Below are 13090 nucleotides of genomic sequence, written 5' to 3' on the forward strand. Positions count from 1 at the left end.
TTATTCATCTGCATCAGTTATTCCAATAAAGGATATTTCTTATTTATCATTTTATACATTATACACAACTAAACTTAGAAACAACAGAGTGTTTTAATAATAACAAGGAAAATAGAAAAAAGAAATTCATTACAATCAAATGCTAATAGACAACCAGAAAGTTGGGGGAGCCTATCCTAACTAAATTCTCTCCAATGAAGAAAACATTTTTATACAGTATTAGTCATTATTGGGGACTCGAGCATTAATAAAGGATTTAAGTAGATCAGATTCTAGGAAAACACATTTTTCAGAAGGAAAAGTAACTATACATTTACAGGGAATTCACAAAAAAAAAAAAAAAATCTGGCCCCCACGTCCATTACTTCTTCTCACCTATCTTGTAATGCCTTTCTCCATGTCTATGTAGCCCTACAGAAATTAAGAATGATGTGAAGTTTGCCACCCATGAATGAAATATGTATAGATTGAAAATACAATTGAACATAAGAAATTGCCATGCTGGGTCAGACCAAGGGTCCATCAAGCCCAGCTTCCTGTTTCCAACAGTGGCCAATCCAGGCCATAAGAACCAGACAATTACCCAAACACTAAGAAATCCCATATTACTGATGCAATTAATAGCAGTGGCTATTCCCTAAGTAAATTTGATTAATAGCCATTAATGGACTTCTCCTCCAAGAACTTATCCAAAACTTTTTTGAACCCAGCTACACTAACTGCACTAACCACATCCTCCGGCAACAAATTCCATAGCTTTATTGTGCATTGAGTAAAAAAAGAATTATATCATGATCGTAACTTGAGGAAAAGTCACTAATAAAGTGGATCTATGTGACTCATCAACAGTAGTAGTAGCTTTCAAGATAGCAGGAATATCCAAAAGTTCCCTGCCACAGCTTGAAACATGAGCAGGGCCTCAACATGCTCCCTTGTGAATTAGCGGAAGAGCAGATTGAGACAACCCAAGCATCTCCCACATACAGGAATTTTGTTGTTTTTTTTTTACCACCAACTATAGGGCTATATTACATTTACTGGAAAGTGTCAGAAGACCTAACAGCCTAAGAGGTTGAAAGACTGTAACTCTCCCCCCCCCCCCCCCCATGTCAGGAAAAACCAAAGGGTGTATGGAGTGTCTGCTTGCCCCACCCTATCATGAATGTGCTCCAAAGTTCTAGTAGCCAGTGGAATAGGGATATAGGGGGTATAACCTTACAGCTGCATGATTAATAATGGAAACCAACAGCAAATATAAAGAAACTGATAAATTAACAAAAGGAGAAATATGTTGAAAAAATTCCAAAATGTACCCCAAAAAAAGGAGGCCAGGAGATATACAATCAAACACTTGGTGAGCAGAAACCTCAAATCAAAGGTAAGTGTAAAGATGTCAGCAGGTCTGTTGATGTGTATCAGTGTGGTAGGCCAGGACCACCCAATTAGTTCAATCATCCACCTTGGAAGTCACTATTTTTAAAAAAGTTGTTATGCATCATGTAAAATAAGTAGTCACAACAGTCTCAATGAATAATCCAACAAGCCCAACACGGCCAGTGTTTTGCCCTAAAAGCTTCCTCAGGTGTTAGATAACAACTTTTCAATCCACCACACAGACTGTTGCATATTCACTGGACCGAAGGTCTCAATAGTATTTTTAAAAAATAGTGACTTTCAAGGTGGATGATTGAACTGACTGGGTATTCCTCGCCTACCACAGCAGGACACACTGACAGGCTTGCAAACATCTCTACGCTTAGCTTCGATTTGAGGTTTCTTTAACCAAATACCTACAGTACCAGTTTTGATGTAAACCGGCATGATGTCCACAACTAATGCCGGTATATAAAAATGTTTAAATAAATAAATAAATGTAATCCACTTTGAAGTGCTGAAAAAAGTGCAAAAAGTGGAATATGAATCTAAATAAAGAAAGAAAGAACAAGTGTTTGATTGTATGTCTCTGGACCCTCTTTTCTTTTGGGTACCTAGTGTAAGTTTCAGGTTACCCTTGGCTCTTTTTGGGTCATGATAAAATTCCAAAGGCATATTTCTAAGTTTATTTTTTTTACATTCAGAAGATCAGGCCCAGAGCAAAGTTTGCACAGCTATAGATACAATTTCTATCTTTCAAGTATGGCCTCTATATGCCACAGAGTGAGTAGAAGGATTAATACAAAGATGATTTATTGTATTGTGACTTTTCCCCCAAGGGAAGTCCTGTAAGGGTTGTGCTGTTGTGATTGTGGGAAGGACAGAGGGTATGAAAGGCAACTCTGTGACAGACAGCCTGGCACAGCCCCTTTTGACCATGGTTATATAGGAGTATATAACCCTGTTCACTTTTGGCCTGGGGATTTCCTAGAATAACAGAGCAACAAGGAGGATGTAGCTGCTTCCCCTTCCAGGTGTTACAATGCGAGAGAAGCAGAAGTCAGGTGGGGATATACGCCAAGTGTCCCAGGAAACCTGAGGAAAGAACAGTTTGTGTGTAGATTGGGAAGGAAAATTGAGAAGAATTTGCTAAGTGTGGTGATAACCAACAGGATCAGAAGACCAACTTGTACCTAGCTGTAACTTGCCTCGGGGCTTGGAGGATGACCTTTCTGAGAGTATAAGAGGTGATCTTCCTTGCGCTGACCTGGATAATTGTGAGCAGCTCAATAGAGTGGGTAGAGTCTGAGTGGGCCTTTGTAGGCTAAAGAGTGAATTACCAAGTGAATTGTGGATTTTCTTTGTCTGATGTGGACAGCATTTGAGACTTTGTTTTTGCTTCTGCTCTGATTTATTGGTGACTGCTGGAAGACTTTCACAATAAATCTTTTTGTTTGGAGCATATTTTGGTGTTTTGATTGAAAGTGAGAGTGTGTCTGACCCTGTCCCCAGCCCAAGAGACTTGTGCTTTCTCACCTTGGAAGAGCCGGACAGTAGCTCCCCAGGTCTGGGAAGGTGACCCCTGAGGAAAAAGGGTTACACAAGGATCTAAAGGCAACAGCCAAACCATCAAAACTTGATATTGTCTGGTTCTCTACCTTGGCACTTGTGTTTCCTATGATACACTTGTTCACGGCATTCCCTATGTCACCAATATCAAGTTTCCCAATTTCCTTACATACTGTGTTGCCAAACAGGAAAAGAGAGTCAACTCATCAGAAAAGCTACAAGTAATTGTTTTTTTTTATGGCGTTTGAGCCTAATTAGGGATTCCTACAGGAGGAATGTCGGCTGTGCCAGCTGTATAATTTGTTTTGAAAATGTGGGAGGTCAGCTGCATAAGATAAGATGATTACTTTGTAAAAAGTGATTTAATAACTCTAGATTTTGTACTCCTACACAAGCATTCTTGCTCACAGGAGGATTCTGCTTCCTCCGCTTTCATATTATAAATGCTGATTTCCCAGCAGGAGTTGAGAGGGGCTAGCGTGGAGGAGCGTCTCCCCCCAAACAGTGCAGTGCTTAGGCCTTCTGCATGCATCTGCAACTTGACCTAAGTGTGGAAAGCAGATTGTTGATCTATTAGGCTATGTGACTGATCAAATAAACAAACTAACCCAAAATTAAATACATAGCAAGGACCTTTTGCTGAACTGAGTCCTCGATGAGGATTTTAAAAAAATGTTTTATATCTGCTAGAAAAAAACCTGTATAGGTTTGAATGATGTCAGAAACCACAAATAGTTTTTCACAATGTAAATCAAATGATTTTGTATGCATGCATGTAAACTTGTATAAGCTGTATATGTGTGTGTGTTTGTATACCTACACATACACACACACACATGCAATAATATTCTGGCAGTCCCTTCTGTCCATTTGTATGGTTTTTGAAATTCTATGGGAAGCTAGAGAAGAAATTCTGAAGAGTTTTCCTTTCTTTGCAGTTTCCTAGTTCAAATAATTTTTGAATTGACCATGCCAAATTGCCTTTTCTTTCCTTAGACCTCTGTTGAACATGAGAAAGGATGGAAGAAAACTACCTTTCAAAAGTCTGTACCCATGAGCACCTATTTGGTATGCTTTGCTGTGCATCAGTTTGACTTCATAGAAAAAAATTCGAGAAGAGGAATTCCTGTAAGTGCTCAGTTTTGTTTTAGTGCATCTTTACATTTTTTTGTATTTTTGCCCTTCTTTGACTTCTGCATCTTCTGGTCTTTCGCAAATGATGGGTGAGAGCTTGGTCTCGAACAGCTGCCCCGCACCTCTGGTCTTCTGCACCCTCCAACTCACTCTGCTGTCATTCTCATGGATTCTCGATACCTGTCCTGCATGAGGGGTCAGGGCAGGGCATGACCTTGAAAACCCTAATGGTGAATGACTTCTCCTTTAGCCATGAAAGCACCTGGGGGTTAAAGCAGCAGTGCAAGCACCTTTTAAAAGAACAGATGGTAATTAAATCAGAACCAAGCTTCCCCTTTTCCTTTATTATTTTTATTCTGTTGCCAAGAATACTGTTCCCTTCCAGACAATATATGTGGCCTTGAAGATGCAAAACTAAGCACGTTGTAGCATTCCCTGACCTTGGGAAGGCCTCCAACAATGTGTATATACACACACACACACACATACTATAATTTTTTTAACTCATTGAACAAGCAACATGTACAGGGAAGATGGTCAATTTTCAGATTTAGTGGATAAATAAAAATAGTCATTTGACTCTGTAAATGGCCTTTGAAAATTGCTCTGTAAGACAAGTGTTGACATTTTTTTTTAATGAAAGCTGTTCAAACTTAACCAGTCCCACCATTAGGAATAAGACCCAGATGACAATCCCCTGGTAGTTTTTCTTTGAAAATTAACTGCAAGTGTGATGTGGAAATGGGGCATGTACCTTGGACCTGCAGTGTTGACCGGTGGCTGATCAGTATTTGGGGGGGAATGGCACACACCCCGCTTGAAAATCCAAATGTGTGTGCAGTGTTTCCTCCTCCCAAACTAAATGCCCCCTCCCCAGACCAGGAACGCCTCTTTTTAACTCTGCTAAAAGTGGATGCATTGTGGAAGCTTATATGAACTTTTAGCTACACTGAGGAGGGAAAATTGCAGTCAGGGCAAACCATCCAGGCAGATTAGGCCTGATTTTAATGGCAGGTTATAAAATAGGCCGGGGGCTCACTGTGCCGAAACGTACTCATATCCTATAGTTTTGCTTATGCTTTTATGTGAACTGGGGTGAGGTGTTTGCTGAGGGAGGGGGGAGGGCATGGAGTCGGGGCTTTCACCCATGCTTGTTTATTAACAGATGTATGCACCTAAGTTATGCCCTCGAAAGAGCTGGCATAAGTTTCCGTGGGCCAGTTTGGTTTGTATGTTTTCCAGGCCACGTGCCCAGTAATTTTCGATGCAGACGTGTGCATGTCAGTTTGCTTGGAAAATATGCGGTAAATTCTGCACAGAAAAGGCACTCGCAGACTTTACCAGGGCCCGCACAGTTGGCTTACCAGTTGGGCTTGCCTGTACAAGGGCCAAATTTCTTCGCACATCTGGCCTTCAATAAAGTAGGAAGCTACTGTGCTGACTCACCAGAAACCTAGGCAGTCATTGCACTGACACACACACAAAGCATGAATACGACATGAACACCTGGAAAGTGCACAGGGGGACGGAGATGCACGCCCTTTGTTCCAAAAAGAGTTAGAGACTGTAAGAAATGCAATGCATAAAAAAAAAAAAAAAAGGACCAAGGAGGAAGCAAACACCAAGAATGTTAAGGCATCTGGCCAGCATCGGCTGCTGCAAGGAGGCTATACTGTTTGACGTGGCGTGCTCCTCATCCAGCTTACACTGTGAATGCCTGCTGCATTTAGTTTATAGGAGCAGCCCCTTGACTGGATGCTTGTGGAAATGTGAACACAGGTCAGAGAAATAGTAGACCAGGTCCATTACACTGTAAGTCTCTTTTTCCCATCAAAACCTCTTCTAAAGTCTGCTCTTACTACTTGAACATACCAAAATCTGTTTCTCCTTACTTCAGTCCACCCAGTCCCAATATATGGTAATATTATGGCAGTGTAGTGGTTCATTCTCTCTTTGTATCCACCCATCTTTTCTCCTTTCTGCCAATGGTGTTGGTAAGAATATAGGAACATCTGACAGTATGGTCAAAGATTGGACCCAGCCAGCAAAAACAATGCAAAGGAAGTGAGTAAAACGTTGCAAAGTGTTTGCTTCACATCTATGGGATTTTTTTTTTTTTTATAATTCCTTTTCTTCTTCATATGCTAAATTGAAAGACTGTGTTTGTACTGAATAGCATACACTTTCAAGACGACAGTGTGCACTATCTGCAAAAGCTTTATGCCTACCGATTACTACTTTGAATTCCATATAAATGGCGAGGCAAATTTTCAACAAGGTGACTAATCGATAGTGTGTGTGCACACTTTTCAGCCTGCACAAATGCCTCTGACTTTCAAACACAAAAAGTAGCCTGTGTAGCTTGCGTTTGAATACAGGAACTGATTCCCCCTTCCTCTCCCACTCCGAATGAGTCTGGGGCAGGCAGGGACACTGTACAGGCACCTGGTTCCCACCCAGAGTGAAGACGACCCATGAGCCAGCTCCCCACCCACCCACCAGGTCTCCTTCCCTAGGAAAGTTAGGGAGTGGTTATGCTAGCTTTATACATACCTTGTAATTTATAGTTGTATTGCTGTTGTTTATGCTGCAGCCAAATGCCTCCGCTATACAGGGCATTTCTTATCCAAACAAGAGTGCCCTTGATTCTTTAGGAGAAGGCAGGATGGGTGGGTGGCAGGGTGAGGAAAGGGCTGGTCAAAGGGGGACCAGCTGCCGACCTGATACATGGCCACGTTGTGCTTTGTGTTTGGAATATTTACGTGTTCAGCAGCTAAAAGTGCGTGTTCACATTTATACCCATTAGCATGCCTAGTGCAGCTGGACTTTTCGGAAACAAAATGTATGTGTGCAGTTTCCTGACGCACCTCAGAAACAAACCCCCCATGATGTTATGAAAGTATGTGCATCCTTTTTGGTGGCTAAAACCCCATGTCCCCCGGGTATGGCAGATTGAGGCGGGTTACCTTTATTTTTACTTATGTAAAAAGCCTTTGAAAATTTACCACAGCGTCTGAAGACTAGTCGTGCCTGGAGGCTTATCGAGTCTTGTTGCTGTGTGTTATGTCCGTTGCTAAAAGAATCTTGTTCCCTTCTTATTTGCAGCTCAGGATTTATGCCCAGCCGCAGCAAATACACACAGCAGAATTTGCAGCCAACGTTACAAGCACTGTATTTGATTTCTTCGAGGAGTATTTTAACATGAACTATTCTCTTCCAAAGTTAGGTAATTGCTACCACTTTGTCTCTCTCCACTATCACAAGTTCTTTACCACTTCTGAGTCTTTCCAGGTAACTCCTTCTTTTAAGTAACTGTCAAAATACTTAGCTAGATTGGAGTCTTGAGGCCCCTCTTGGATCAAATTCAGTAATTAATTTCTAAATTTGGTTAAATTTGTATCTTGTCTAATCTCTACACCATTTGTCTTGCTTTTCCTTGCAAACATAGATTATCTGTTCCATAAGTTATTTGCAGTGTACGTCTGCTTCAGGTATTGGTACTTACATACACATCTGACAAATCAAGATTTTTTTTTTTTTTAAATCTAAGGTTGTGTAGCCCCAAGGATTCAGCACCTGTGTGGGCCGCATGCCAGTCTCTTGGGGGAGGTTTCCGAACTGTGGGTCAAACAGATGGTGTAGTGAGTCTAGGCCGAGAGGTAGGAGAAGAAGGGAATTTGCTGAGCTGCACAGAGAAACCCACCACTTGGATTTCCCCTCTGTGACCCCTGCTCCTTGTTTATGCTGGTTAGAGATGTGCATTCTTGTATCACGAATTAGGCAATTCCAAAGAAATTGCCTAATTTGTCGTGGTTCGGGGTACCCTAACCCTGAAACGGATTTTCCCCGAAGTTCGGGGAAAATTCGTTTTTCGGGTTAGTGCCGGGGGGGGGGGAGGGGCACATTTATTTAAAAACAACAAAAAAAAAAAAAACCACCCCAACCCTTCAATTTTACTTTATTACAACCCTCCCCCCACCATCCCGATCCCTCCCCAAGACTTAGTGAAAGCCCTGGTGGTCCAGCAGGGGTCCCGTGAGTGATGTCTTCCTCTCAGGCCGTCGAGCCTACCATGAATCAAAATGGTGCTGGTGCCCTTTACCCTTACTATGTCACAGGGGCTACCGGTGCCATTGGTCGGCCCCTGTCACATTATAGAAGCAATGGACGGCTGGTGCCATCTTGTGCTCCTACCATATGACAGGGGCTGGCCAATGGCACCGGTAGCCCCTGTGACAATGTAAGGGCAAAGGCTATCGGTGCCATTTTGAATACTGGCAACCAACGGCCCGAGTGCAGGAGATTGCTCCAGGACCCCCGCTGGACCACCAGGGACTTTTGGCAAGTCTTGGGGGGTCAGGAGTGCCCCCCCAAGACTTGCCAAAAGCACAAAATGGTGCTGGCTGTCCATTGCTCCTACCATGTGATGGGGCCAACCAATGGCACCGGTAGCCCCTGTGACATAGTAAGGGCAAAGGGCACTGGCGCCATTTTAATTCATGGTAGGCCCGACTGCCTGAGAGGGAGACATCGCTCGTGGGATCCCGCAAGACTACCAGGGCTTTTAGTAAGTCTTGGGGAGGGATCGGGATGGTGGGGGGTTGTAATAAAGTAAAATTGAAGGGTTGGGGTAGGTTTTTTCCCTGACTCTTTTTTTTCCCAATTCGTTTTTTTCTTTCCGATTCATTTTCTGACTCGTTTCCTCTGATTCGTGCCGCCGAAAAACGACCGACAGAAAAATGACATTTTTCAACGAAGCACCCGAACTGAAATCTGACCCGACATGGAAAAACTAAGCTCATCTCTAATGCTGGTATTCCATCTGTACACAGAATACGGTGCACCACAATGTATATTCCTAAACTTTTATTTATGGGGTTACCAGCAATCAATATTTACAAAAGTGTGCTTTAATGATATCAAGTTAAGTCAGAGGCTTCTTTCCTATGTCTCAGCAGTACACTCAAACACCCCTCATTCTTCTGCACTTCAGGAAATATATTAGTCATATTCCCTTTTGCGATCCACAAAACTGGATTTACATTTTCTGAACTCTGCCATTAACTAGGGTATATCAGCGTTCTCTTGATACTCACATCAACTTCATTGACTTTGGTATTCACTCATGAGATACAGGGCAACACCTCTCCTTAGGTCCAATCCTTTGTATCCTTGACTCCACTACTCTCCTTCAGGCAGTATCCAAGGACTTCCCCGGCATCCTCAACACTCTTCCCATTCCATCTTCCTCTGGTTCTCCATGGGCTGTGGGACCATGTATCCTTTTCCCCTCCTACTCCTAGACCTAGGTTGAGACTCTTGGCAGTTTCCTTGTGAGAAGAAACACCACTTCAGCCTCAGGCCTTTCTCCTTAAGGGAAAAAGCTCCAGCAGGTACCTCTACAATGAGAAAGGGTCCCTGGACTCACCAGTTTTCTGGTGACCACCTCCAATCTACCCCCTCCCCCTTCAAACTTTGAACAAGCATTATATACTCCTGTGAACACTCCCTCTAGAGGATCCCATTCTTCACCCTCTTAAAGGAATACACCATCCTAATGCCAGTAGTAACACAATCTAGAAAGTTCCCCACTAAATAACATGCGGCGGGTTCTGTGCACCATTCCCCATGTCATCTAGTGGTGATTCACAGGCATAGCATACATAGTATGCATGTATGTATTTATTATTTAGATTTAGCTTACACCTTTTTATTGGTAGCTCAAGATGAGTTTTATTCAGGCATAGTAGATAATTTTCTCCAAATACCCTTAAAAGAAATCCGGAGGCTCCCCCACCCAAAATATCTTCCTCTGTTGGAGACAGGATGCTTGGCTTAATGGACCCTTGGTCTGAACCAGCATGGCATGTTCTTATGTTCTTAAGGCCATACTTTGATGAGGATCCAATTTCTGGGTCTCGTCACACAAGAAAACCATACGCGATTATGTAACCCTTCTTCCAAACATGGACTGTACATAGGAGCACATTGTAAAGCTGCTGACCCATCGTTGAACCCATGGGACTCCCTGAGCTGCTTCTGGCATGAGAGGAGTCTCGCTTTAGAGCCTTTAAGGCTATGGAAATACTCTTGCGGCTTTGGAATAAATGCACCACCAGACCAGACTGTGGTGTTCCACAATGAAAAGAGTTTACTGAGAAACTTGCTGAATAGTAGAGATGTGAATCATGTCCTCGATCGTCTTAACGATCGATTTTGGCTGGGAGGGGGAGGGAATCATATCGTCGCCGTTTGGGTGTTTAGAGTATCGTGAAAATCGTTAAAATCGTGAACCGGCACACTAAAACCCCCTAAAACCCACCCCCGACCCTTTAAATTAAATCCCCCACCCTCCCGAACCCCCCCCCCCAAATGCCTTAAATTACCTGGGGGTCCAGCGGCACACTAAAACACCCTAAAACCCACCCCCGGCACACTAAAACCCCCTAAAACCCACCCCAACCCTTTAAATTAAATCCCCCACCCTCCCGAACCCCCCCAAATGCCTTAAATTACCTGGGGGTCCGTAGCGGCGGTCCGTAGCTAAATTGGGGGAAGGGGAGAGCAGGAAAACCGGCACACTAAATCGTGTAGTCTTCAGCCGGCGCCATTTTGCAAAATGGCCGCCGCAAAATGGCGGCGGCCATAGACCAACACGATTCGACGCAGGAGGTCGTTCCGGACCCCCGCTGGACTTTTGGCAAGTCTTGTGGGGGGCAGGAGGCCCCCCCCCAAGCTGGCCAAAAGTTCCTGGGGGGCCAGCGGGGGTCCGGGAGCGATCTCCTACCGTGAATCGTTTTCCGTACGGAAAATGGTGCCAGCAGGAGATCGACTGCAGGAGGTCATTCAGCGAGGGTTCCGGACCCCCGCTGAACGACCTCCTGCAGTCGAGGGTTCCGGACCCCCGCTGAACGACCTCCTGCAGTCGATCTCCTGCCGGCGCCATTTTCCGTACGGAAAACGATTCGCGGCAGGAGATCGCTCCCGGACCCCCAGGAACTTTTGGCCAGCTTGAGGGGGCCTCCTGACCCCCACAAGACTTGCCAAAAGTCCAGCGGGGGTCCGGAACGACCTCCTGCGTCGAATCGTGTTGGTCTATGGCCGCCGCCATTTTGCGGTGGCCATTTTGCAAAATGGCGCCGGCTGAAGACTACACGATTTAGTGTGCCGGTTTTCCTGCACTCCCCCTTCCCCCGATTTAGCTATGGACCGCCGCTACGGACCCCCAGGTAATTTAAGGCTACGGAGGTAATTTAAGGCTACGGAGGTAATTTAAGCTACGGACCGCCGCTACGGAACCCCAGGTAATTTAAGGCTTTTGGGGGGGGGGGGTTCGGGAGGGTAGGGGATTTAATTTAAAGGGTCGGGGTGGGTTTTAGGGGGTTTTAGTGTGCCGTGTTTTAGTGTGCCGCTGGACCCCCAGGTAATTTAAGGCATTTGGGGGGGGTTCGGGAGGGTGGGGGATTTAATTTAAAGGGTCGGGGGTGGGTTTTAGGGTGTTTTAGTCTGCCGGTTTTCCTGCCCTCCCCCTTCCCCCAATTTACGATTTTTTGACGATAAATCGGGGGAATTGGTATTGTATCGTGGCCCTAACGATTTTTGACGATTTAAAATATATCGGACGATATTTTAAATCGTCAAAAAACGATTCACATCCCTACTGAATAGTAATAAATTGACAAAAGTAAATATTCTTGTGGTTATATCCCTAAAAAATTAAAATTAAAGCCACTGAAACAAACCCACATAGATGCAGGAACCTCCCTTAACTTTAGGCATCATGTCATGCTGCTCCAAGGAACTGTCCTTGACCAAGAGATAATATCTGATTACTCCTTGGGACTTTCTTTTTTTTCCTAACCTTGTTAGAATGAGCAGGGTTGGACACCCTGGACAAGGTGATAAGTCTGCTTGCCTCCTGCTTTCTGCTGGCGATAGACCCCACTGGAGAAGTTCCTGCTGCACTCTTCAGAATTTTCACAGCTGCAGACACACTGGAACATGCACAGTTTCTTTATGTCTCTTCAACTTTCTTAAAACCCTGGAGAGAATGAGACCCAATAACAAGGAGCCTCCTATACTCCCTTTCCCCAGGGATCCTCCGCATATTCCTTCCTGAAGCCCTCCCGTGGACTGCTGCTGGAACTCCTTACTTGAACCCTGGATCTACATCAGAGTCTCAGAACTTTCAGATCCTCTTCTCTTATTGCTCCTACCGAAACATCAGGCTCCACCCATTGGAGTACGTCAGTATTGCACTACTTCCCTTCCTATAACCTTATTCACATGAGCAACCTGGTGGAGACATGTCTACCAAGGAAGGTTCCTGTGGGCATCCTTACATCTTTACTATAGAAAAGTTGGAGGGGTACAGAAGATAAAATTATTAGGGATGTGAATCATTTTTATAATGAATTAAAATATCGTACGATATTTCTAAATTCGTTATATATCAGATAAAAAAAAGAAACTATCACTTTTCCCCAAAATTTTCGTAAAAATCGTTTTTCGGGTTAGTGCGTGCTAACTTGAGTATACTAACTTCGGGTTAGTGCGTGCTAACTTGAGTATACTAACTTGAGGCCGCCTATCTCCCGTTAGCGTGCACTAAGCTGAAATCCAATTTTTCACGAAACAAAAACAGCGATCCGCGGGAAAATGAGATTTTCCAGCGGCCAGATGAACCCAAAAGCGGGAACGATCGGGCATCCGATTCACATCCCTAAAAATTATACAGCAGTCACATAAGTGAATATATTTTCTACTGATTTTCTCTCTAAAAATTTTCAACTTTTTTATTAGTTTTGTTGTGACATGAAAAATGTAAGTTGATCAGCAGCTGACAAAATAATATAAATGTGATGTACATTTCAACTAGAAATAGCTGTATATACCCCCTTACATGCATTACATTGCAGGATGGAAGCTTTTCATGTTGGATACTGATGGTCTTGTAGCAGTATGGCTCCTTTTGAGCTGCAACACGAGAATGTTGTGCAGAAAGCGTATGTTT

At 43.8% G+C, this 13090-nt stretch overlaps 1 protein-coding gene across 1 annotated transcript in view; it reads left to right on the plus strand.

The window, feature by feature from the left end:
- ENPEP (glutamyl aminopeptidase) overlaps positions 1–13090 on the plus strand; it is a 144739-nt gene that overhangs the window by 32576 nt on the left and 99073 nt on the right. Inside the window, exons 3-4 of the mRNA XM_029596150.1 lie at positions 3940–4071; positions 7183–7303. Coding sequence (XP_029452010.1) covers positions 3940–4071; positions 7183–7303 — 253 coding nt within the window. The remainder of the gene's footprint in view (positions 1–3939; positions 4072–7182; positions 7304–13090) is intronic.

The sequence above is a fragment of the Rhinatrema bivittatum genome, chromosome 1 (genome assembly GCF_901001135.1).
Source record: "Rhinatrema bivittatum chromosome 1, aRhiBiv1.1, whole genome shotgun sequence".
NCBI lineage: Eukaryota > Metazoa > Chordata > Amphibia > Gymnophiona > Rhinatrematidae > Rhinatrema > Rhinatrema bivittatum.